Source organism: Euleptes europaea, chromosome 9 (genome assembly GCF_029931775.1).
Source record: "Euleptes europaea isolate rEulEur1 chromosome 9, rEulEur1.hap1, whole genome shotgun sequence".
NCBI classification, from domain to species: domain Eukaryota; kingdom Metazoa; phylum Chordata; class Lepidosauria; order Squamata; family Sphaerodactylidae; genus Euleptes; species Euleptes europaea.
In genome coordinates, this window is record NC_079320.1 from 32,483,480 (window position 1) to 32,509,196 (window position 25,717).

General features: G+C 43.6%; 1 protein-coding gene across 1 annotated transcript in view; it reads left to right on the forward strand.

The window, feature by feature from the left end:
* Positions 1 to 25,717, forward strand: part of AFG2A (AFG2 AAA ATPase homolog A) — a 202,726-nt gene that overhangs the window by 24,333 nt on the left and 152,676 nt on the right. Inside the window, exons 10-13 of the mRNA XM_056855033.1 lie at positions 7,839 to 7,993; positions 13,619 to 13,828; positions 17,367 to 17,420; positions 19,272 to 19,351. Coding sequence (XP_056711011.1) covers positions 7,839 to 7,993; positions 13,619 to 13,828; positions 17,367 to 17,420; positions 19,272 to 19,351 — 499 coding nt within the window. The remainder of the gene's footprint in view (positions 1 to 7,838; positions 7,994 to 13,618; positions 13,829 to 17,366; positions 17,421 to 19,271; positions 19,352 to 25,717) is intronic.

A 25,717-nucleotide genomic window follows, 5' to 3' on the forward strand; every position in this document is an offset into this window, starting at 1 on the left:
ATTCCAGCATCCGTTTTGTTCTTACGTTCTGCATATCTGTAACTAATTTGTAGCATTTTGTTTTTGAACATTGCATTTAATTAAAGACACACTAATCCAATTATGTGTTTAGATCCATGTTCCTTTGCATTTTGGCTGACATTTCTATTTACTTTTTTAAAAATTTCTAAATTGGTTCCTGCCAGTTTGCTTTCTGTGTTTACATGCAATAAGTAACAACTGTAGTTCTTTTTGTGTGTACTCCCTCTGCTTTTGGCTGCATCCCAGGTAGGTTCCATGGTGATGATAGAGGATTTTGCAAAAATATTAATGCTTTGAAGGATATGTGTTTTTTCTCTCTTTCAAATTATCCTGTGTGTTGCTGGTGAGAAGTACCAAATGCTTCAGGGAAGCATTTTCTGAAGGTAGACATTGTGGCTGATGGGTGGCTGCTTCCAAATTCTGTTCCACCTTCATGGCTCTTCTGCCTCAGGTAATTTATGGTGGAACAAATGGTGTGGTGTGGTGTCATTCTACAGGATTTCTTGTCTCTCCACTTGGCTGGCATGCGTGTGGGTCAAGAATCCCTCTAAATGACATAAAACCATAGGGGGTTTTAGTCACTGTAAATTACTAGAAAGAATGAGTCTTAAGGCAGCTGACTTAGCTGGCAGCAATGTGTGTTTGAATATGTAAGCCTAGTGTTGCTTTTGTCACAGTGAAGGATCTTCTATCAAGACCTTTCAAACTCTCCTCTTGCTATAGCAAGAATAAAAAAAGAGTAATTCATCTGGTTGTGTTTGCACTGGTCATGAGAGAACAAGTTAAAATGGGAGGAGGAGCACTTAGAGCTGTTTTTATGCTAATGTGAAGAGGCTGGAGTGAAGCAAAAAACCCAACACACACACACACACACACACACAGAGGAGGCTGAAAATAAAGTTTATACTTTCAGGGGTAGCAACAGCGATGCCTGGAGCAGCATTGAGCTAGGGGGCCATGGTGGCGACACAGGAGCCATGATGGCGGGAGCCTTCCCCTTCTCTGCCTTGGCAAGAGTAACGCTGGGCCAGGGGGTATCATTGTTGACGCCAGGTAATGTGGTCATGGCCTAGTTGTGTGCCTACAGCACCTTTCCCTTACAGTAGCTCCAACAGAGAAGCTTTATCTACAGACAAAGCTCTTCTATTTTGGGAGATTTAAGCCCCCCCCCATTCTTCCCTGGTTTTCAGATATCTTTTTAAACTTGGGGTTCCCTCAAGCTTGTAGAAAACTCTACCTTCTGTGTAAATGGGCCCAATCTGCGGATTTAAGTATTCGCAGACAGCCCCATTTCCCTATTAGATATAAGACTCCATGTCGTTCTCCTGAAGATTTACATACGGTCTACCTACAAAAGTGATATCTGCTTCTCACATCAGACTGATGGTGGACATATGGAGCTGGAGTGCAAAGTGAAATTCCTGAACAAAGATGAGCCTTTGTTCTGTACACAGCCTGATACGTTTAGTTTGTGAATCTGCCTTTTACAGAGGCAAACCATTGATCCATCCTGCGTGCTTCGACTGGCAGCTGTTTTCCAAAGATTCAAACACCATTCTTGTACACCTCTGTTGCTTAAAAATCTTTTAATTAGGGAAATTAGAGCGTGGACATTGTGCTTGCAAAGGAGAGGGGCCGTGGCTCAGTGGTGGAGCATCTGCTTGGCAGAACGTCCCAGGTTCAATCCCCGGCATCTCCAGTTAAAGGGACTAGGCAAGTAGGTGATGTGGAAGGCCCCTGCCTGAGACCCTGGAGAGCCACTGCAAGTCTGAGTAGACAATCCTGACTTTGATGGACCAAGAGCTGGTGACAAACCTTTAAAGTGTTTGACCATTGAGCTATGGATCCTGTCCATTCCCTTCTAGAAACAGGAGGATGAGAGTTTCATACTTTGTTACCTGTTTAGAAAATGGAAGTTCCTGTTGTTAATGGAAAAAGAAATTGGCAAGTCCTCCCCTGTTTGTGTTGCTACATTATGTTTTGTCATTTTGAATTGAGACATATGGGCTAATTGAGTGTTGAGACAGAACTGTCTCAAGTGTGACCGATCCACTGGGTTCAGCAGGCAGAATGTCATGCCTATCTGCCATTCTGTTAAATCTAAACTTCAGTCTTAACAGACTGCTGATAGATCTTCAGGACACATTGGAATGAATGGGACACATTCATTCTTGGTGAGACTGAAACAGTATCCCCCCCCCCCCCCCGGTCATGCATTCTCCATTCCGCTATAGCAGACCTTCATATGGGCAAAGACTCCCTGTGCTGATTCTTTCTATTTCTTTGCATTATGGGTGATGGAGGCAGTCATGATTCTTCCTCTGGCTGTGTGGCTTCTTGTGCCACATCCTTCCTACCTTTTGGGGGTCTTATTGTTGTGTTACCACTGAACCAAGAAAATCTTTTGCATGTGCAGCCCAAGAAGCTACCCTCTTGTGCTGCAACAAGCATACATATGGACTAGCGGGAGTAAATTATTTGTAGCACGGGGGGGGGGGGCAATTTACTCTTCTCTATACAAAGGACTACATGTATTCTGTAAGAGAATTAGCAAGTACCCACAGATCTTTTTGTTTAGGCTGTTGGTATATACATGACTAATGATTACTTGTTTGAGTAAGAGTTGCAAGAGAGGTCAAATAATTAGTCAGTGGTAAGAGAACATGATTGCTCACTAAGCCACCGGAAATCGGTGCCATCTGATACATAAATATGTGCTCAGAGGCAACTTGCAAAACCTGGTAAAGACGGCATCTGATCAAAAACATGCCCCAGCAGGCCCCATCTTAAAAAGCTCATTTGTGTTGACCAGATGTTTGCTGTTTTCTGGAACGTAGTTTAAATAGAATGTGAATAAGTTCATTACTCAGGTTTGTGTGACTTTACAAATTACAAATCTGGACTGCCTTAAAAAAAGAAGGTCCATTAACTGTTTAAGTGGGAGAAAATGTTCTGTCTCTTAAACATACTTTAAAGAAGAGGGGATATATATTTCTCTTCCTAGCAAGATATTGACTTTATCCTTCCTGGCCATAATGCAACCAATTTTCGAGGTCAGGGGTCAGTGGGGAGGGCAGGAACAAATGATTATGCTAACAAGAGGAAACAGGAAGAATCAAGGTCTTGCTTCAGTCTGTCTTTTATTATTGTTTTATTGTAAAATATTGTTTCAATTAGAAGGTGACCTGTATAATGGTGTGTGCACACTTCTACCTTAAAGAGTTCAGGCTTTGTTTAGATAGTTCTGACTTAAAAAAAAGTGTTGTTCAAGATAGCAGCAGCTGGGTTGCTGGCCTGCAAAACACTGACCATAAAAGAGGTGTATCGGTTCACCCAGTACATCTGGCAGAAGTGATTTGTCGTCTCATATTAAATACTGCTTTATGAAAGTTTTCGAGATTTTATTAAATTTCTTTTTGCAAGTTCTTTATTATAAAAATTCCTTTAGAAAATGTGTGTGACCTAGATTTTAAGGTTCTGTGTGTATTCGGATGAGAACTGAAGTTGCAGGCAAGCTGAAAGCCTTTTAATATCATTTCGGCATGCATCTTCTGCTAAAATTATGGATTGTGATTTTTTTTGGGTAAAAAGGTCATCTGTTTTTAAGAGGAAGTATTTCATTTTTTTCATTTGGATATTGAATACTTAAAATGGTTTCCTTATAATGAAGAGTATGGGCTTATCTTAACGTTTAACAGTATTGCATTTCAAAATAACTTTCCCTTTTCTTCAGGATCCTAATTGAGTTTTTTTCAGTATGTAAAATGTATTCAGCTCACTGGCTGGAAGCCATTTACCCCACAGATAGGGCTGCCAGCCTCCAGGTGGGCCCTGGAGATATCCCAGAATTGCAACTTATCTCCAGGCTTTAGAGATCAGTTTTTCTGGAGAAATGGCAGCTTCAGAGGGGGTACTCTGTGGCATTATACCCTGCTGAGCTCCCTCCGCTTCACAAAGCCCACCCTCCACAGGTGGGAGGGCACCCCGCCCACTAAATGTGTAGGAATTTCCCAGCCCACAGTTGGTAACCCTATGAGTAGATGAAAAATTATCTTTAATTGGTAACAGTCAAAAAGGGTGACAGTTTCTGAGGGACTGAATTTCAGAACTAACCCAAGCATGAAGTTATGGTGGTCTAAGAAGTCGTCTCCATGTGGAACTTGGGGAAAAATTAAATCAATACACAAAAACAAACACTAATCAAGAAAATGGCTAAAATCTCAGGATTTTGGTTTAAACGTAGTTAATACTAAAACTGGCCAAAATTTAGATGCTGTACAGTGATCACCAGCAATACCTACAATCTAGAGAATAATGCTACCATGAGCCAAGAAATAGCACCAGTCGTAAACCATTGCAGGTAGGCAGAAATCCAGATGTTGAGAGGGAGTTCCAAAGGGGAAAAAAGGGGGGGGGGAGGACAGAAGCAATGAATAGAAGCAAGAACTTCAGAGTTCAACCAAACGAGACTTGTTGATATTGTGTGTGTGCGTGAGAGAGAGAGGAAGAGAGAGAAAGTAAAGGGGAAAACAGTGAATAGATTTGAAAACGGATGGAGAGTGTGAGAAATGAAGGGAATGTTATGAGAGTGTGAAGAAAAGAGCTGTGGGTAAAGCAAGATACAAACAGAAACCTAAATGCCAGTAGAGTTAACAGTAGAGGAAAGAGGGCCTGTGGGTTACTTTTACTTGCTAATGTTCCTTCACTACTCTAGTGCTTAAGAAACACCACCAATAGCAACTTTTCCCATCCTTAACATGTTTTTTTAACCTATAGAAGGGAAATTCAGTAAGAAAGTCCAGGGGCAAGGTGTTAGTTTCCTTTGGAGGAGACTGAGAGCATTGCAAATTTATGGTATTTTTTGTAATACTAGCTTTATTTACAGTTATGCAAATAGAACCCATATAGAGGAACAGAGGCACACCTGCAAGGAGCATATTCACTACTCCCATAAGATCCCCAGAGAGACAGAGACTGTGTATTCATCAGCCAATTCACAGCTGTTTCAGTATGCTTCTTTCTCTGCTGCCCTCAGCTCAGAGAAGCCTTCTCCTATAATCTCTAGGTAATTGAACAAAGCCATCAGGGAACCATCTTCTGACAATTATTCCATGTTCATGCAGCATCCACAGATGTTAAGTAACTTTAACTGTCTTTGTCATAGGCTCCCTCTGGGTATCATACTAGGCTATGCCCTTTCACATTGATCTGACAGCAATTCCATGACATGATATGGTTTCTTCATTTTGAAATGGGTCTAGTAATAAATACTTGAGTGGCTAATTCCACAAGGTGGTGTTGGTGGACTGCTGCTTGGCCCCATGACATATATGCTTTGGGGTCCCGGAGGAATCCTTCTTGGTCCCTCCCCCCCATTTAATATCTACATGAAGCTTCTGGGAGAGCTCATTAGGGATTTGGAATGAGGTGCCACCACTATTCAGACAACACCCTGCTCTACTTCTCAGGTGGGCCTATGGAAGTCCTTAGAGGATTCCTACAGATGGTAATTGGATGGATGAGGCCCAATAAACTGTGGCTCGTTACGGACAAAGTGGTGGTACTGTTGGCCAATGACAAAGCTGATTGAGAATTCAGCCTGACTTGGATGGGGTTGCATGCCCCCTAGGGTTGCCAGGTCCCTCTTTGCCACCGGTGGGAGGTTTTTTGGGTGGAGCCTGAGGAGGGCGGGGTTTGGGAGGGGAGGAACTTCAATATCATAGAGTCCAATTGCCAAAGTGGCCATTTTCTCCAGGTGAACTGATCTCTATCGGCTGGAGATAAATTGTAATAGCAGGAGATCTCCAGCTAGTACCTGGGGATTACCACAAGTAAAAACCAGCATGCTGCTCAATATACAATATGCAAAAAAGTGTATTACAAAATGACGAAGCACAGAACAAAACAACAGCAACGACAACAAAGACAGTGAAGAATACAAAACAATCCTAGGAAACCTAGGAACAACAATTCCCACTTAATAACTGACGTCTGAAGAGACCTCTACCATGGGTAAATTCCAAGTTCCACGGAGGTGGTAAGGGAGAGAACGTTCCTTGGTAAAGTGAAAGTTCAAAACAATGGCGGAGCCCCGAAGGGCGGTGGAAAAGATTTCTCCAAAGCCGCAAAAGCAAAGAGATGAAAGGGAAACGTCTTCTGGAATTGTAATGCTTTTCACAAATTTCATTGCTTCTTCAGCCTAAGAAATATACATATCCATGTACGTTTAAGTCTCTCCATAAGTATCTATAGTCGTTGTGTACAGCTCAAATATAGTGTGCTAAAAACATTTTCAACATTAACATTTGACTTAGTATTTTTTAAAATCCTTTAAATATGAATCTTATACATTTTTTACATTTAGTTTTTCATTTTTAGATGCTATGCATATTATATTGAATACATATTAAAAACAATTTTATAATGCAATAAACTTCCAACTAACATCTAACAATTATGCCAATGTCAATTTCTTCCTGAAGGGTATGCAAGGATGTCATCTTACCTTAAATTCAATACTTATTTCATTGATGAAATTTTCATGTCTTAATTAATTTTCAAGTGCCAAACACACTTCTTAGAATCATGCATAGGAGTGGCGCTACTGCGCCATAGAGTGCTACTTTATTGTTCAGATACCCATTTCTACAGGTGTAATTGATTACTGACATGGCTGGGATTCCATGCTGAAAGGGTCCTGAAAGCTAAACAGTTTAAATATAACATTAAAGATCAAGTTCTTTGTTTAAGCCATGGGGGGCTAAGGTGTTCAGCATATGTCTAAATTTACATTCCTGTCTTAGAAGCACTTGTGAGATATTAGTACTATTAAAACGATGACTTTTATAAACTCAAATAACAAAGAAACGCAGGTTGTTTTCACTATGCTTTTTTTCAATGAAATGGGAAACAAGTGGAGCTTCCAGGACCTTGTTTCTAATGCGAGAACGATGTTCACCTATTCTTAGTCTCACGGGTCTAGATGTGCTTCCCACATACAATTTCGAACACGCACAAGTGATGACGTAAATCACATTGCTCGTTCCACAGTTGGAAAAGTTTTTTATCTTGAATTTGAAAGAAGAAGTAGTGGAGCTAAATTCTTTCACAGGCAGACTGAAAGCGCAGGCGGAGCATGATTCGCATCTATGATGTCTGATAACAGCAGGACTAGGAGTGGGGGGGAGGACGTCAGACCGGACCAATTTGTCTTTAAAGGACTATGACCTACGGAGCTCAAATACAGGAGTTTCAGAACAACCTGGTAAACTAGAAATGACATTCCAGTGTTTTTTAATGATTTTCTGAATGGCACCTTTACTAGGTTGATACCTGCACACATAGTATATGAGAGAGATATACTAACCAGTATTACAACTAGAACCTATTATACCAGATGTTTGAGTAATTGGGAATAGATTTTACAACATATACACATGCCTGGCTGGGTTTGAACTGTTTGTATCTATTAATGTATTTCTGTAAATGTGTGCAGGCTTAACAAGGATTTTAATTAACCACTGATAAAGGCCCCATAGGCCGACACACGCTTGGTATGTGGTTACAGTTATCAACCTCAGGAAATGCCATTGTGCTATTCAAATGCTTTTAAATAATTTTAACTTTTACATAGCGCTTCCAATAAATTATACTTTCAATATTTATACATAGACTTATATATATTTTCTTTTCACCCAACCTTGGGTACCCAGCTTCTGTTTTTAGGTTGGGTTTTAGTCCCTTCCTTTTTTCTTGCACGCTGTACATTTGTCATAGCAGGAAGAAGTTTATGTAATGTTTTGTTCTTCTTTCCGTAGGCTTGTATGCATTGCGGCGGGTACTGGGGCAGCAGGCTAACCCTTTAGATGATGATGTTTTTGGATCAGTGATTATCACTTGCAATGATTTCCTGAAGGCTATGAATGAAGTCCGGCCTAGTGCCATGAGGGAAGTGGCTATCGATGTGCCAAAAGTAAGTATTTGCCTTTCCAGTATCCTATATCAAACTGCTGGAGCCACATGGTTGATAGCAGTCACCAGACTACAACAGTAGTTTAAGAATGGCATACTGAAATAACATCTTGATATGTTGTAGCATCCCATACTGTGATGGAGGAATAATGTCATGAAAAAAGTTAAATATAGGTTTTTTAACAGAAGAAATTATATTCTATTCCTAACCCTGCATTCTATGTAGCAGCTTGCCTAGGAAGTCTCAACTGAGATGAAAGAGTGTGGGGGTCAACTCCTCCCTCCCCCTTTTACTCTCTTAAACAGCTCAAGGGTAACACATGTGCTGGAATCAGCCCTGCTTTAGGAGTGAGAGTATCTGTATCCAGGAAATTACAGCCCAATTAACCTAAGGTCTGTTCCTGGGTAAATTGGTGTTACTAAAGATAGAATTATTCAACTCATATGCAACAAGGTCTACTGAGTTAGCACTTATTTTGTAAAGGGAAAGTTCTCCAACCGTTTGAAGTAATTTGAAGGTGTTAAGTATGTGGATAAGGGTGATCCAGTTGATAGATGCTAGAAGAGCTACAGAAGGATCTACAGGAGAGTTACAGGAGATGTAAAAAAACGAGAGGTGTTATGCTGTAGTGGTTAGACGGTTGTACAAGGATATGGGAGTCACATGTTCAAATCACTGCTCTGTCATGGAAGTTTGCTGGGTGACCTTGGGTTTGCCATACATTGTCAGCCTAACTTACCTCACAGGGTTGTTGTCAGGATAAAATGAAGGAGAAGAGCATGATCCAACCTGCATTTGGGTACCCACGGGGGAGAAAGGCAGATTATAAATGAAGTTAATAAAATAATCAGTGCTGGCTGTTTTTCCTCTCAAATAACTGGAGAACTGAGAGGGTACCATATTTTTATAACAAAGCCTGTACTCTGCTTGTGGATTTTGTGGGATGATGGACAGCACCAAGATTCTAATTATTTGCCCATATGCGCCCCTCACACCATTTTGGGCTGGAAAATCAGCATGGGAGGAAGGCAGGAGCCCTTCCTCCCCCTGCGTTGACTGGTCCCAACTAGAACCGGGCTTCGCAGCACAGTTCCCTGGTGGGAACTCACTGCTTCTAAATGGCGCAGCATCTCACTGGACGCCCATATCATGTAGTAAGGCCCTCTGTGTCATACCATATACAGTGAGGCACCATGCCCACTATATTCTGTCTGGAGCTAGTGAAGTGTCCCATTACAATACATCCACACACACACACACACTTTCTGTAGAGAGCACTGACTAGGGCACTGACAGAAATAAGTGATGTGCCTTGTAACAGAAACGTGTTCCATGGGAAGGCTAAACCCTTCAACCTTCTCTTTGGAATTAGCATGCAGTTCTATAGATAAATGGAAGTTTGGATGGAATGGTCTCCTTTGAAAAGAAGCATAGCAAGTTAGCCCAAGCAGGACTGTATTTCTTGTATTACTTTATGCGGGCAGCAATGTCGCCTCAATGTTGTATTTTCCCCAGTAGAACACTACACTGTCTTGTTTATTTTTATTAAACTTTTCAATGCTGCCTTTCCTCCCATTCAGGGTCTGCAAGGTGGTGCGCATAAAAACATGAAAACATTTGAACAATCAAAAACATTAAAAGTTATAAAATTATTCAATTCAAATGTAACAAACAATACCAGAACCAGGGAGGAGGGCCAATAACTGTTATTTGGGGTATGCCAAACGAAATCAAAAAGTCTTCCCATGCTGGCAGAAGACATCAATAGAGAGAGAGAGACATTTTCCCTAGGAAGGCAATTCCAAAGATTGGTGCCACGGCCGAGAAAGCCCTTACTTTGGTCACCACCTGTCTAGCCACAAATGGCAGGGGCAACCAAAGCTGGGGCATCTGAAGAGTAAGTTCCTACCCATTTACTCTTCAGTCCTTTAGGTCAGGCACAAAGCTGGGGGAAGGGGAGGGGGAGAGGATGTGCCGCCCCACACACAAGCCCTGGAGTCAGGCACTAGGGCAGAGACAAACGCACTGGGTGGGCTCGTGGAGGCCACCCCCACAGAAACAAAAAGAGAGGGAGTGCAGCGGGCGGGTGGTATGCGCAGCAGCCAGGCCGCGGGCGAGCAGCTGTGCCTGTACTGCGGTGCGGCAGCGCTCCTTCTGCCCATCCCCGTGCTTCCCATGCCTGCTCTGGCACCCCCTTCTCCTTGTGTCTGGGGCTAGTGCCCCCACCAGATCCTCCCAAGATCTGGCCCTGCTTAAGATTGTTTGAGATTGTCAAAAGCGGTTTGGCACTGGGGAGTCCAATTCACTTTAGCCAAAGGCAGGGTAGCTGCACTTCCTTTCCCTTTAGTCTTAAGGAGGTCTGTGAAGGCAGTGCAATCTGAGCAAAGTTGTGGAGGAACCCCCTGTAGAAGTTTGCAAACCCGAGGAATCTTTGCACCTGTTTATGGGTGGAGGGTGGTTCCCAATCGGTTACGGCTTGCACCTTCTCTGGGTCCATTGTAAGTCCTTGGTGTGAAATAATATAACCCAGGAAAGTTAACTGTTTTTTGTGAAATTCACACTTGGACACCTTAGCATAGAGTTGATTGTTTCTCAGACGTTGTAACACTTCCCTAACCAGGGCGACGTGTTCATCCATGGTTTTCGAGTAAATAAGAATGTCATCTAAATAAACCACCACTCCTTTATACAACAAGTCATGTAGTATCTCGTTAATGAGTTGCATGAAGACCCCCTGAGCCCCCTTCAATCCAAAAGACATCACCAAAAATTCAAACATGGAAAAGGCTGTTAGGGGCTCATCCCCTTCACAAATTCTGATTCTATAATAGGCTTCGACCAAGTCCAATTTGGTGAAAATGCATCCCTCCTTTAACTGCCCCAAAAGATCTGAGATCAAAGGAATGGGGTAGGCATTGGTTTGGGTGACTGCATTGAGTTTCCAAAAGTCAATGCACAGTCGCAAGTCACCGGTCTTCTTGCGCACGAAGAAAGCGGGGGCTGAATATGGGGCGGTAGAGGGTCGGATAAAACCCCGAGCCAGATTCTTGTCTAAGAACTCATGAAGCACTGTTCTTTCAGAAGCGCTTATGGGATAAATCTTGCTTTTTGGCAGTTTCCCCTCTCCCACCACCTCAATAGCAGAGCCTGATCTGCGGTGGGGGGGGTAGTACATCACATTCTTGTACATTGAAGACATCCGCAAAGTCCAGGTATTCGGCAGGTAGTTGGGATAACCCAGGGGCATCTGAAGCCAAGGCAGGGGTTGTCGGGAGTATGGTTTTAACAGCTACTTCGTACCTATGCCGTTCGCAACTTGGGCTGGCAAACGTCAAAGTCCCAACCCCCCAGTCAATGGAGGGGCTGTGTCCCTTCAGCCAATTTATTCCCAACACCATAGCATATCGTATATTGGGAGCTATAGTGAAGTCGATTTGCTCCCAATGGTGGCCTATGCCCATCGCCACCCCCCGGGTGCGACTGTCAAACAGCCCACCCTTAAAGTCACTGCCATCCATCTGGGCGAACTGAACAGGGGTCGGTAGGGGTACTGATTTTACCTTGAGTGCCTTGAAAGTGGCTTCATTGATCAAAGAGCGGGCACATCTCGAGTCTATGAGGGCTTTAACTTGTAACTGGGGTCCCTTTCTAAAATGTTGTAATACCATGTCCACATATACAGTCTCTTCCACTTCACTCACCATTACAGGAGCCTTGGGTTTGGCAGAAACGTCTTCAGAGGTCTGCGGGGCCTCTCCACTCACCGCAGACCTTGTCTGTTTTTTGATTGATCCAGGGGAGACTCTAGGTTTAAGGCAGAATCCCAGTGGCGCTCCTCATCCGATGATGCAGAACCATCCCCCATTGGGGCAATTGTAATCCGGGACCCCGACAGGTCTGCTGGTGAAGGCTCGTGTGCCGGCTCCTTGATGTAGAGGGCTAGAGGCGGTTTCTGTCCTGGTGCGGCACTGTGATCCGTCGCGGCGCTTCGCCCTCGAGCGCGTCCTCTTCCGCGGGGTGTCCCCTCCGGACGGAGAGCAGGAGACGGGTGCTCCGAACGAAATGGGCAGGCTGCAGCAAAATGGCCCATGGCACCTCAAACGAGGCAGGCTCCCCTTTGAAAGCGCGACACACGGTCTTGCGCGGGTTGAGCCGGCCTCCGCGGGGCAGGTGCTGTGGCCCGTGGAGGGGGTTTCTGGCTTCCCCCCTCCTTGGCCCGACATTGGGCCAGGGTTATGAACTGGCAGCGGCTTTCCACTTCTTCTGCGAGTAGGATCCATTCCTCCAGGGTGGCTGGATCCCGTTGCATATAAGCCCAGTTCAGTATTTCGGGGTGTAAGGCTTCTCGGAAATAATGCACCCGGGTAGCCTTGGTCCAATCCACAGTTTTACTTGCAAGTCTTAGAAACTCATCAGCAAAGTCTCTGACTGAAGAGGACCCCTGACGGAGCTGTAGAAGGGCAGCTTTGGTCTGTGCTTCCCGGTGACATGCGGTGGGGTCCGGGACAGATGATGGAACGTCTCCCCCTCCGGTTGCCGCCATCACGAAACTGGACCCGAGCCCCTGGATGGGGACTGCTGACTCCCGTTGAGGGTCATTGAATGTCAGTTCAGACAACAACCGAGTTAGCACGGCAAGGTCCTCATGCGCCAGCCGGACCTCCTGCAGTAAAGAATCCAGTCCCAAAAGGTCGGCGCGGGCACGCAGATCAGCATCTTGGGTTGTCCAAGGGGTCACCTCAGCTAGGCGACGCCACTGATCAGTCACTAGCCCAACCAGTCGGGTGGCCTCCGCGTCAGTTCGCAACGTCTCCTCCAATTCGGCGTACAGTAAATCGGAATCCTCGCCTCGTGCCTCAAGCCGAGGAGACGAGTGCCCAGGCGAACCCTCCAGGGCTCCAGCCAAGGTCTATGCTCTCGAGGAGCACGTCCTCTGCTCCAACCCGAGGTCCCGGCGATCCCCCTAGGGCTCCAGCCAGAGACAGTTCACTCGGGGAGCACGCCCTATGCTCCAATCCGAGATCCCGGTGATCCCTCTGTCAGACCATGCCTGGCATTCCCTGCACAATGTACAGGCAGGGCCTGGCATTATGACACAAAGATCTCCAGGGGTGTCTCTCTGTTTGTAGTGGTAGCACTGTTTGTAGTGGTAACACTGACCCTCCACCACCACTTCTGCTCTCTCTCCTCTGGTCAGAATGTGCGTGCGTGAGAGTGTGTGTTGGGGGAAATGATTGATCTTCATGGGCGTAAGAGAAAGGAGCTAGAATTCCTCCCCCTCCCAGTTCAAACCATCACAGTGATGGGCCGCTAGCTTGTGAAATTATTTAAAAAGCACACCTTGAATTGTTTGAGCTTGCCACGGCTATCTTGTGCTTTGTTGGTTTTCAGTTCTTCTCTTTGTTTCCCACTCGACAAAACTGCTTACATACTGCAAGATTTTTTTAAATTGTCCATTTCCATCAGTTTTAGAGAGACAATCGAATCTATGGAAGTGTGGAAAATGCATTTAAAACATATTTTGCGTGTGTGTTCATGTGGCTGCTTATTGCTTCTTTAAAAAAAACTGTTCTTGTACTCTAGAGAATATTTTCTTCTGATTAATGGAAATGGCTTACTTTACAGGTATCTTGGTCTGACATAGGAGGGCTGGAAGAAGTTAAACTAAAATTGAAACAAGCAGTTGAGTGGCCACTTAAATATCCTGAGTCTTTCATTCGAATGGGTATTCAGCCACCAAAAGGAGTACTACTTTATGGACCTCCCGGATGCTCAAAAACATTAATAGCAAAAGCTTTAGCCCATGAAAGTGGGCTGAACTTCTTGACAGTGAAGGTAAGTATTAATTGGGGTAGGATGTTGTAGGATACAAGTGGATCAGAAAGTGTTAGTCATTTGTGCTTTCTCTTTTGTGAGTCTTATTACTGGGGATTTGTATTTGTATGCTTTCACTGCATTGTATGCAAACTTACATTAGTAGGGCATAATTCAGTTGCAGTTTGGGCATTGTCACTTTCCGTTCCATCTGCAGAAATACCTAAGCATCACCACCAACACCAACAATTCTCAACCTGGCCAAATTTGAAAACACTTAAATCCAGTGACTGGAGCCAGAAACAGACAAGATGGATTTTTTTGCAAACCTGAAAAACATCCCAAGTTTGCATAAAAATATGAAATATACTTTAAAAAAAAATCCTGAAATGATGAAAGGAATGCCTGTAGCTTTAAGAAATGGAGTTCTTCAGTGGGTGTTGCTAGGCAACTACAACATTCCAGACTTGGTTTCTGTGAGTAAAAGGCAGGGGGAGGAGGCAGGGTCCTTTACAGGGATGTTTTGGGATTTATTTCATTTATACCACACCTTTCTCCAAAGTGGGGAGCAAGCAGCTGACATGATTCTCCTCACCGCAACCCTGTGAGGTGTAGGTTAAGCTTAAAGTATGTGACTGGCCCAAAGTCACCTAGTGGGCTTCAACAGCAAGATGGGGATTCCAACCTGGTCTCCCAGACCCTACTCTGAAGCTCTAACCGCTACAACACATTAGCTTTCATAGGGTGGCTTGCTGTTGAAGAGTATCAAGCAGCCAGACCTAGTTGAGTCATGCACATCAGGTGGTATCAGATCACGCTGTCAGGTGGGCCCAGCTGCGGTGAGGGTGAGGGGAAGAAAGCAAGCATGGGCAGAGAGCTCCCCGACGAATATTGAAGATCGTCACTTTTTTATGTATAATGTTCAAGAAATGTGTTTTAAATGGCTGAATTTTAAGATTAGTTTAGAAACTAATGGTTACGGTTGGTAACTGCTTCAATAAGCGCATGAATGCTGATGAAAGAGAGTTGGCAGCTCAGAAATATTATTTGTATTTAACTTGTTCAATTGTGGTAAAAGCCTTTGATAGAAAAAACACGTAGTGCCTCATTTTCTGTTTTAAATAAGAACCTTTCCGTTTTCCGTTTTCTTTTTTCCGATTAGCAATAATTACAAAAATATACCCTGTTTTCATAGTTCTGACTTTACCTTGGCGTTTGCAAACTTTGTGTATCCTTCTTCAAATGCCTTCCTGCGACTCTCTGCACTTGACATGTGCTTAAGTTTAGTTTGTCATCTGGGTCAATTACGTCAAAATATTTTCCAGTTGAAATTTCCTCTGCAGTTTTCTCCTTTCCTCTTGGCTGCAGCAGTTAAAACAGATTAACGAGGCTTGGAAAGGCATCCTCTCTGCTTTATGAACAACTATCAAGGAACTTCTGGAAAAGATTGTTTAGTGTTCCGACAAGGATTTTCGGCAGGTCCTTCCTTCATTAGTTGTCGTTTTGTGAGCGGAATGTGGAGCTCTGTATCCATAATTGGGCAAATAATGGATATTTCATAAAAATGAGCACATTTACTAAGCATTGTATTTGACATGCTCATTTATTACTAGATGGAGTTGGCCACATTGCTTTTTAATTGCTTAGTGAGATACATCAAAATCCCGGATTATGCAGAGGCTGATTTATTCATGCACAAGACCTACTATTAGTAAACATTTATATAGTCCTAACAATGTGTTAGGATTTGAACAGAATGTAAAAGACACTGACTTTAGGTTTACAACCTAGATATATGGACGTTATGTGTGTGTGTGTGGAGAAAACACAGATACTTGGTTTAATGCTAAGCAGATGAACTTTAGTTTCCTCCTTCTATTCTGTTAATACTGAAGAAGGTGATATTCAACATAGCACTTGTGTTTCCTAGCACCCATTTCCTTCTTCCCCAAAGCAAAGAATGGCTTTTCTCCAGCTCCCTGGACATGGATGTCTTTTAGAACAGTGCAGTAGGCATCACTTTTGTGACTGCAGGGAGCATCTATTCAGAAACCATGTGAGAACCCTGCCCCCCTCCTTCAGCCAAAACCCCTTAGACAGTAGCCCCCCCTTAGTTGTTTTAATAGGCACCCCTTTTTAGGACTAAGTGCCAGGGGATCTGAAACTGGGGGAGTCTCATAAAGGCACCTGGGTACAGCTATGATGTTGGAAAATCCCAGGAAAGAAGAGGAAGGATGTGATGGAATTAAAAACTGATTAAGTGCAATCCCCCAGCTCAAGAACAAAAAAACCCTTTCAACGCTAAGGACATCACCCAATATCCTGACACATCCCAGAGGTGTCTGCCCAGCTCCAAGGCATGCCCAATACAATCATATCCCTTACTCTAAGCCTTAGAGTAAAGTTATTGCCTTGATGAAGTATGGTTAACATTGCCTTGATGAAGTATCCCTTAGAGTATCCTGCCATTTCCAGCTATATACAGTTGGGCAACCAGTTGGTGCCAGGGTCTTCCACTAGCTGGATCCCCCTGCAACAGGCTCCTTTCCTCAATACTCTGCTTCTTGGACCTCAGCTGCGTCAGCCCCTGGAACTCTCCAGACCCTCAAGCCCCAGATTTAAGGTTGTATGTCCCTTCCCTAAAAATCCCCCATTTCCTCCCTTCTACCTTTTATAAAGTGCGCCCTCTTTACCTAAAAATCAAACAGCAGCCCTTGCTGCCAAATCTACAGAGATTCCTGAATGCCCTTACCTCTTTACTCTGAATTACAAATTTTGTCCCATGTACTATTCTAATGGTCTCGAAAAGTCTTCTGTAGCAAGTCTCTGTCTCCCTCTTACCAGCTCTCCACACTTGCTTCAGTTTCTAAGTTACAGTGGCTTGGTTCCACCAGAGAATTACCATGCATAGCAGGGGGTGGTCTTGCTGATTTCCCTCTTCCCACTGCAGACCTGCAACTCCTCCCCTATATCCTGGTTGCATTTTGGACAGCAGTTAAGAAGGGAAGCGGGAGCTGGGGAAGTAAGGCTCCATGGATGCCAGCGTGATGTAGTGGTTAAGAGCAGTGGACTCTTACCTGGACAAACGGGGTTTGATTCCCCACTCCTCCACATGAGCGGTGGACTCTAATCTGGAGAATCAGGTTGGTTTCCCCACTGCTCCACATGAAGCCTGCTGGGTGACCTTAGGCTAGTCACAGTTCTCTCCACACTCTCTCAGCCTCACCTGCCTCACAAGGTGTCTGTTGTGGGGAGAGGAAAGGAAGGTGATTATAAACAGGTTTGAAAACCAACCGGTATAAAAACCAACTCTTCTCCTTCTCTTCCTTCTCCTTCTCCACCCCCCCCCCCCACTACTACTGGTGGATCTAAGCCATTAATACATGTTTTGCTTTTTTGGTCCCATTTGTTTTATTATGTAGGAATCTGTGTCTACTAAAAATATCTGCAAGTGCTGTTTTCAGTGCAGAATGTTGTATGATATTGCAATATATAATTTTTTAAATTTCAATTGGTATGTTAATCCTGTCATTTAAAGTTGTTTCTCTTTTTTATGCAGGGACCTGAATTAATGAACAAATACGTTGGGGAATCAGAACGTGCAGTCAGAGAGGTAAGATTCGATGAATTTAATTGAAAAATGAGTTATGTGTGTATGTGAATACGGAAGGCTGTAGCCTGTTTAGCGACATCACATGTTTTGTTTTATATGGATATTTGTAGTAGCTAATTTTCATGTGCTCTCTTACTATACCAACCTTACTTCGGTATTTGCTGTCATGTGTTTATCTGTTTTGAGGTCAGCTTGGATATTTAATTGCCAAGATTAGCAATTGGACAAAGAATACTAATGCCAGCATGGTGTCCTGGTTATAGAGTATCAGACTAGGATCTGGGAGACCCAGGTTCAAATTCCCCACTCTGTCATGGAATCTTGTTGGCTGAACTTGGGCCATTCTTGGCCTAACCTACCACACAGAGTTGTTGTAGGATATAATGGAGGAGAGGAGAATGATGTAAGCTGTTTTTGGGTCTTCATGGGGAGGTAAAGACAGAATATAAATGAAATAAATAAATTAAACTAAATAAAAACAAAAACATAATTAGGATAAACAGGCTTTTACAATTCAGAGAATGGTTTTCTGTTCTCATATATTTATTATCTGTCCATTTATATATCTGCGTAGTAGGACTTGCAGACTGCTGTAATTATGTCTATATAAAAGAAAGGAAATATGCAGAAATAGAATGGGGAGAGGAAGAGGATGGTCTGATTATACAGTATGTTTATCCAATAAAAGGTAGAGAATGAATTCATTAGCAAAGATTATTAAGCTTGGTGGGAGGGGGAGAGGAAAGTTTTGGAAATTAACCTTCCTAGTTCAGAAACCTTTAACCTTTTATGAATCAAGCCCAGGCTCCCTGAAGAGTTTTGGTGTGGCTTGCTATGGCCTTGCCAGCAGTCCACTCTGACCCCACAGTCTTTGCCTACTCTGGTATCCATGTTTCTCTTTGGCTACAGTGAGATCCTCTTAGTAGGGGCTTCCATTAGAACATCAGTAGTTCCACTGCAGTGTTCCATGTTCAAAGTTCCATGGTTAATATAACTCGCATAGATCCTAATGTTGTCTTAAAGTTTGTATGTAACACATTATTTGTGGATCCTTCCACTGAAGATGCTGCTGAGACTCCATTGGTGCCTCTGGGAGACAGAGTCTGCAGAGACATCAGGATCCATAGGAACTAGATTTCCCAGATATCCAGGTGCAAGGATCACTTTTAGAAATAGTTCCTGTACATCCTGACGTGGTGGTAGAGTCGCCAGACCCATGCAAACTGGAGCTCCCATGGATACTAGTATCTAGAACATTTCTAAAATATAGGGTTCTCGGTCCTCCAATGGGGGCAGGAATTCCCAGCACCCACCTCTCATTTCCCATTGCCATTGGGAGCAGCAACCAGGAGGAAAAAAAGGATGTTGGACCAATGGCAAAACCACTGAGTTTTTGGTGATTCCTAGAGAAGGCTGACATTACTTCCAGGTTTTCCCAGAAGTGACATCACACCATCACTGGTCTCTAAAGCACTGAAAGCCTAAAGGAGCTCCACCCCCCCGCCCCCGTTATGAGACCTTGATACTGGAGAGTATTTTAAAGATTATTTACATACAGTTGACCCTCATTTTCTTCTGGAATACCTTTGAAATGTAGGATGAGTTTGAACCTGGCAAGCTGTGATTTCCACATGTGACATTCCAGATGTGCATTTACAAAACAATTGCCATACAGTTGTGTTATCTTGGTTAGTTTGAATCTGGCGGTGAAAGCTGGAATGGGGCGGGCAGTATGCCCACTTAAAAGTTATGTTGGTTTCGTGGTGTTCCCTCGAATTTAAATGGAATTTGTTAATATAAAATATCATTCAACAATCTGACATGTTTTTTGTCATTTTCTGAATTTGTTAGATCTTTAGGAAAGCAAGAGCTGTTTCACCTTCCATATTATTCTTCGATGAAATAGATGCCCTGGCTGTAGAGCGGGGGAGGTAAGAGAAATTACTAATCTAAGAAAATCTGTATTTCTGTAAAGTGTTTCTGTGAAACTGATTATTTGAGATTCTGGATCTGTTACTGCTCCGTGTGTCCACATGAAATACATCTGTTTTACAAGCAGGAAGATAGCTACACAAGCCATCTGCCCTTAAAACTTAATTCGGAATTGGTTGCTTTATTTCACTAGGCATGTAAGTATTCCACAAGATCCAGCAGTAATTCAAACAAGTTCTTTTGCCTGTTAGACTAAGTGTTTAAAGTTGCTCATATATTTGAAGCTCACAGTGCAATGCTGAAATAAGCAATAACCGGAAGAGAATTGTAGCCAGTGACTATAACTTTAGCTGTTGGCTATATTTTGCTATATTAGTTTCCTTTCTCTCTTCTCATATTTACAAAATGTAAATGTTCTCTGTACTAATTATTATAGAAGTTGCAAATATGGATGTAGAGTTTTTGTAGTATTTACGAGCAATCCAATATTATGAAAATAGTTGTTAAGATTTTTTTTAAAATAGCTAGTTCTGGCTAGGATATTTATTAGAGTCTGTGTTTTATTTTTCTTTGGGTAAGAGCAATTTTTAAAATGATAATTTTATCTGGAGGTTGAAGAAAATGTAGCCTTGGATTAGCTTGCTTAGCCATACGAGTATGACCTTGAGTAGTCATGTTCCATTGGAGACATCTGGGTTTTTTTGGGGGGGGGGAGTGGAGGTTCGAAAAGAGGAGAGTAGGACACAAACATTTCATTGTAAAATATGAACCACATGGGAGGTAAAATATGTAATGTAGTTCTCATAAAATTCATCTGAAATTAAACGGTGTAAGAAACCAGACAGGACACTTATTGGAAATGGCCTGTTTTTACAGGCTGATTTTCCACAGTAGGAATTTGCAAATGGATTAGAGATGCTAACAATTTGCAGCCTCCAGAGATCCATTTCCTCTTTTGTAACCAGACTGAAGTTTTCAAGGAAACACCTGTTGATATTGTCTCCCTACTTGCATAGGACTGTTTCTTTACAGAACATGCTGCTGTTGCTTAATGTTCTGTTTCCTTTCCCTACATCCACTACTGAAACATCTCCTGGTTGTAATTTACTCTACTAATTTGGCAGCATTTGTATACAAATATCTGGAACATAGGAAGTTATGGGTGGCTAACTTTTGTGGGTCACAGTAACATTTTTGTAGCAGCTGCCTATCTCCATGGGCCGATTAGGAAAAAGTAAGGTATCAAGCTGAGCAGATTTTATACAGGTGAAACAGGCTTTGGATGTGAGATGTATGTTAATATAGATGAATGCTGAGTCAGGACTTTGGCAAAAAAAGCTGTGCCCAGGTTTGCCTAGACGTGCGGATGCTTGCAGTGCACTCCTATGCAGAGTTAGACTATTCATCATCATCATTTCTTTATTGGCATAAAAACATAATACAAAAAGGGATTAGACTTTCCTAAACCCATTGACTTCTGTGGGCTGAAAAAAGGCGTAACTCTGCATTGGATTGCACTGTGGTAGATTTGGTGTTTTTGCAAAACATTTGCTGGGCCCCTGCTGTAAATGCAAGCTGGTGCTTCAATTGGGCATCCTTAAAGAGATACACTATTTGAGCTTTGCCATTTGGAACGAAGAAACAGCAACTTGAATCCTGGATGGGCTGATAGACGGGTTGGGGTGTGTGACAGATGTTCCAGTGGAAGAAACATAAGAAGGTGTGGAGAGAAAATAGGTTGAAGTGGCCCCATCGCTTTTAACTGTGACCCGCCAGTTACCCCTTTGCTCTGAAATACAGCAGAATGAAGGTCAGTGCTCCACCTCCTCCTCATCTATTGGGTAATGAGGAATAGTGTAGAAATTCAGTTAGTAAATAAATGTGTTGTCTAAGCAAATGCAGGTGTGTGTATAGATAGAAACAAAATACCCACATACATACAATGTTTGCAGTGGCAGGGAGCAAGGCTCGGAAGAATCTGTGATTTCCTTAGCAATTGGCTATACCTCCCTAAGGATGTCTCTGCTTCTCAGCCCCTGGTTTATAAATGGCTAGGTTAACAAACAAAAGAAAACAAACTTAAAGAATTGCGAAGGCAGTGGAGGGATGGAAATTAGAAGAATTGTGCGTGGTTGGCAAATTTTATTCAAAAGAATGGAGTAGACTTTTTAGTGGATTTCTAAAGGAGAAATTAAGAGAATAAAATGAGAGGTTATGTTTTGAGGTGCTGTGGCTCTTCCTGCTGACTATTGTAAAAATAGTTTGGCGGTAAGATTCATTGTGGAATTTAATAAATCCCCCAAAAGAAAAGGGTGTATTTGGGCATATTTTGAATGAAACTGGCCAATCCACAGTCAAAATGTACATAAGGAACAATCTGTACTACTAATAAAGAGATGGATGACTTTTCCATTTTTTCTGTGGTCGTGACTAATATTGGGTTTCTATTAGTTAGCTGTGCTTTCTTGGCATTATTGCAGAAAAGAAGCCTGCATTGAGGTCATGTACACATGAATGTTCCAGATACAATTGTATGTGAGAAGGAATGTTTGTTCCTAAGTAATCCTTTCCTTTTTCAAAGCTTAAGATTCTTAAGAAAATGTGCAGCTGCAGAGAATTATGGGTACTTGTGTAATTCCTTCGTATCTGACCATGTAAAAACCAATTCCACTGACCAGTAGAGATTGCCAAGAGGAAATGGCTTGGTAATTAAATCTGAAGGTGATGAATGAACATGGCTCTGTGTAAATTCTGTTCAGACAGACTGTTTGCTGAACTTGGGATATCTACGTGCTTTGGAAAAAGGATGTTGTTTATATACGTAGAATTGTGGGGAGTTTTAGGCAATAGACATGTTTGTTCCTTTTTTTTATAAGCAGTCTCAGGCATGAAAAATTGTGGGTTGGAGAGAACACTGCTGTTAAATTCCTTTTCTAAAAAGTCAGTCCCTTGCTGTACATTATTGAAGGCTGAGAACTATATAAGGCACCTAGTTTGCTTTTTGAGGCCGGAGGGGGAAGCCTCTGAGAAGAAGGTAGCCACTGTACTCTTGAAAATGCAGCCATTTAGAGAACAACATTTGATTATACTTTAAATCTGTATGGATGTTTATCTCATGCTCTGGTCCTACAAGATGTAATGGTTGAATGGGTAGTGGTTGAATGGTGAAAGAACAGTCATAGGGCAAATTTATGGTCAGGTATCATTGTAAATAAACTTCAGATTTAGCTGAAATTAATCAGCACCTAAGGAAAATGTTAAGCATGAGTTTAGCAACTTAAATGTAAATGTAGTACTGCAATGAACAAAATCTTTTGCTGTTTACCTAGGAAGGTATAAATGTCATCTTTTAAAAATCCACTTTTTGAGTCAACATATTGGAATCTCTGCTTACCTATTTGAAGAACTCCTCAATGGGGTGTCTTCTGAAGAAGAATAATTGGTTTTTATATGCCGACTTTCTCTACCACTTAAGAGAGACTCAAACCGGCTTACAATCACCTTCCCCTCCCCACAACAGACACCCTGTGAGGTAGGTGAGGCTGAGAGAGCGTGACTTGCCCAAGGTCACCCAGCTGGCTTCGTGTGTAGGAGTGGGGAAACAAATCCACTTCACCAGATTAGCCTCCACCACTCATGTGGAGGAGTGGGGAATCAAACCTGGTTCTCCAGATCAAACTCCACTGCTCCAAGTTCCCCCAGTTCATCCACTTACTCACTCACTAGGATTTACTCTCTGCTGTCACCACAGGCCACAAATAGCTGATTTATGATGGTCCCATAGGGTTTTCAAAGCAACTGACATTTAGAGGTTGGTTCGCCATTTCCTGTCTCTGTGTAGCAACCCTTGCCTTCCTTGTGTGTGTCCTCCAATCCAAGTACCCTGCTGAGCTTCTGAAATCTGATGAGAAATCTGGCTGTCAGGGAAGCTTAGATTCTTCCAAACCCTGCTATCAGTGGGATTCCCTGATCCTTATGGGCATGCTTTACCTCTTGTGCTGAGGTAATTGTGGCCTGCACCCCTAGTCAGCTGTGTAGGTGATGTGGCAGAAATTGTTTCTGTTCTGTTTCTTCATTCTGTAATTTTCAGAAATGTGCATCTCCTGTAATTTCTAAAGAGAACGTCGTCACCTAAGCCCTTCTACACAAGTTATCTGGTCTTCAGAACTGCCCTCCACATTTTACATCTCAGAATTAGAAGTGATAGGATGTTGTCTGTCCTGTATTCCAGCATTAGGAGTAGCAACATCATTAGTCTAGTATGTTTGTCATCTTAAATACCTGTGCTGTTATTAGTTAATCCAATTCCCCCCCTGCAATCCCCTACTTGTGACTAACTCTGCAGAATTTTTCAGTGCTGTCGAGATACTCTCCTAGTTCCAGATGGATAGTCTGAAAACTCAGAGAACATCTCATGCTTTCTCGCCCTGAGAGAGAAGGGTATCTACGATTGGGTGTTTCGGCTTCGCTTGCTTCGGGAGGCAGGACTTAAAAAACTTCCACTCCCACTTCCTGTCTCCTGGGAAACGCCCCCTTTCTTCTCCAGTTTTTTCCTGCCTCACTTATTGGGAGAGTGTGTTTTTTCAGCTCTCTGATTCAGCTATAGACAAGGTCAACTTTAAACCTCTAGCCCTAAATCTATCCTTACCTATCCCTACCCCAAACCTTACTTCTTGTGTGTTATTCCTCCCCACTCTGTTCCTCCGTCCTTCGGGGAGTTTAGGAGAGGGTGAGGGCCGATTGCGCCTTTCCCGCCAAAACAAAATGGCGGAGGAGACTAGTGGTTCCAGAGCAGGTGAAGTCCAGCCTCCTTTGGTGGTTGAACCCCGAGAGCCTATCCAGAGGACTACCATTCATCAGGCCTATGCTGATAGAGATGTTCACCGATGCTTGCCAATCGGGATGGGGAGCCACGCTACTGGGGCGACGGGCTCAGGGAGTATGGAACTCCCGGAAAAAGGAAACTCCACATCAACACACTCGAGACCAGAGCCATCTTGAAGGCCCTGAAATTCTTCCGAACCCAGATCCAGGGAGCGGACCTCCTGATCAGAACAGACAATGTGGCCGCGAAGGCACACATCAACAAGCAGGGCGGGTCACGCTCCCCGGTACTCAGCAGGGAAGCCAGACTGCTGATGCTCTGGGCCGAAGCCAACCTGTCCTCCATCACGGCAGAACACATTCAGGGGACCCTGAATGTGCAGGCAGACTGGCTCAACAGGGAAACCCTGAGCGAAGCCGAGTGGTCTCTACACCACGAAGTGTTCCATCAAATCTCCCTACGGTTCGGCCACCCTACAGTGGACCTGTTCGCGGCATGAGGAAAGCAACAGCTCCCAAGGTTCTTCTCGCGGTACAAGCAGCACGGAGCGGAACAAACAGACGCCTTGGTGGCCCCATGGCCCAACGAACCTCTCTATGCCTTTCCACCGCTTCCCCTGATACCACAAGTACTACGTCGCATCCGAGGTCTACGGGCATCGGTAATCCTCGTGGCTCCATATCGGCCACGGAGACCGCGGTTTCCAGTACTGCTGGAGCTGTCCACCCAGGAGCCTTGGAGACTACCAGACAGAGAAGACCTTCTCCACCAAGGTCCAATCCTTCACCCCAACCCAGGCTGGTACAAGCTAACCGCCTGGGCATTGAAAGGGACAGGTTCCTAGCTTTAGGCTATTCTCCGGAGATCACCGAAACCATCTTGGCGTCTCGGAGACCCTCCACGATTAGAATATATAACTCTTCTTGGAAAGCATTCGCAAGGTGGAGTCGCCGTAAACATATCAACCCTCTGAAACCTTGGGTAGTGGACATCCTTTCCTTCCTGCAGGATGGATGCAAACAAGGGTTGAAGGCTTCTACACTCCGCAGACAGTTGGCCGCCATCGCCACTATAGTACCCAGGGTCTCGGGTTTCCCAGTCACCAGGCACCCTCACATTCAGTCCATCCTAAAGGGTGTGACACTAGTATCTCCCCCTGTCACCCATAGGCTCCCGACATGGAGTTTGCTCACGGTCTTGACAGCATTGACCAAGTCCCCATTCGAACCTCTACGGCAAGTGGAGCTTACTTGGCTCCACATGAAAACCCTATTCCTCAGAGCTGTGACCTCGGCGCGTAGGGTTTCGGAACTTAGAGCCCTGTCCATTAGGCCGGGGTTATGTTCTTTTCATGCAGACAAGGTGGTGTTGAGGCCTCATCTGTCCTTCTGCCCAAAAATTAATTCTAGGTTTCACAGGGACCAGGAGCTAGTGTTGCCCTCCTTTTGCCCCAATCCGAAGGCCCTAAAAGAAAAAGAATGGCATTCCCTAGATTTAAGGAGGGCTCTTCGGATTTATATTAGACACATGGGAGATCTCA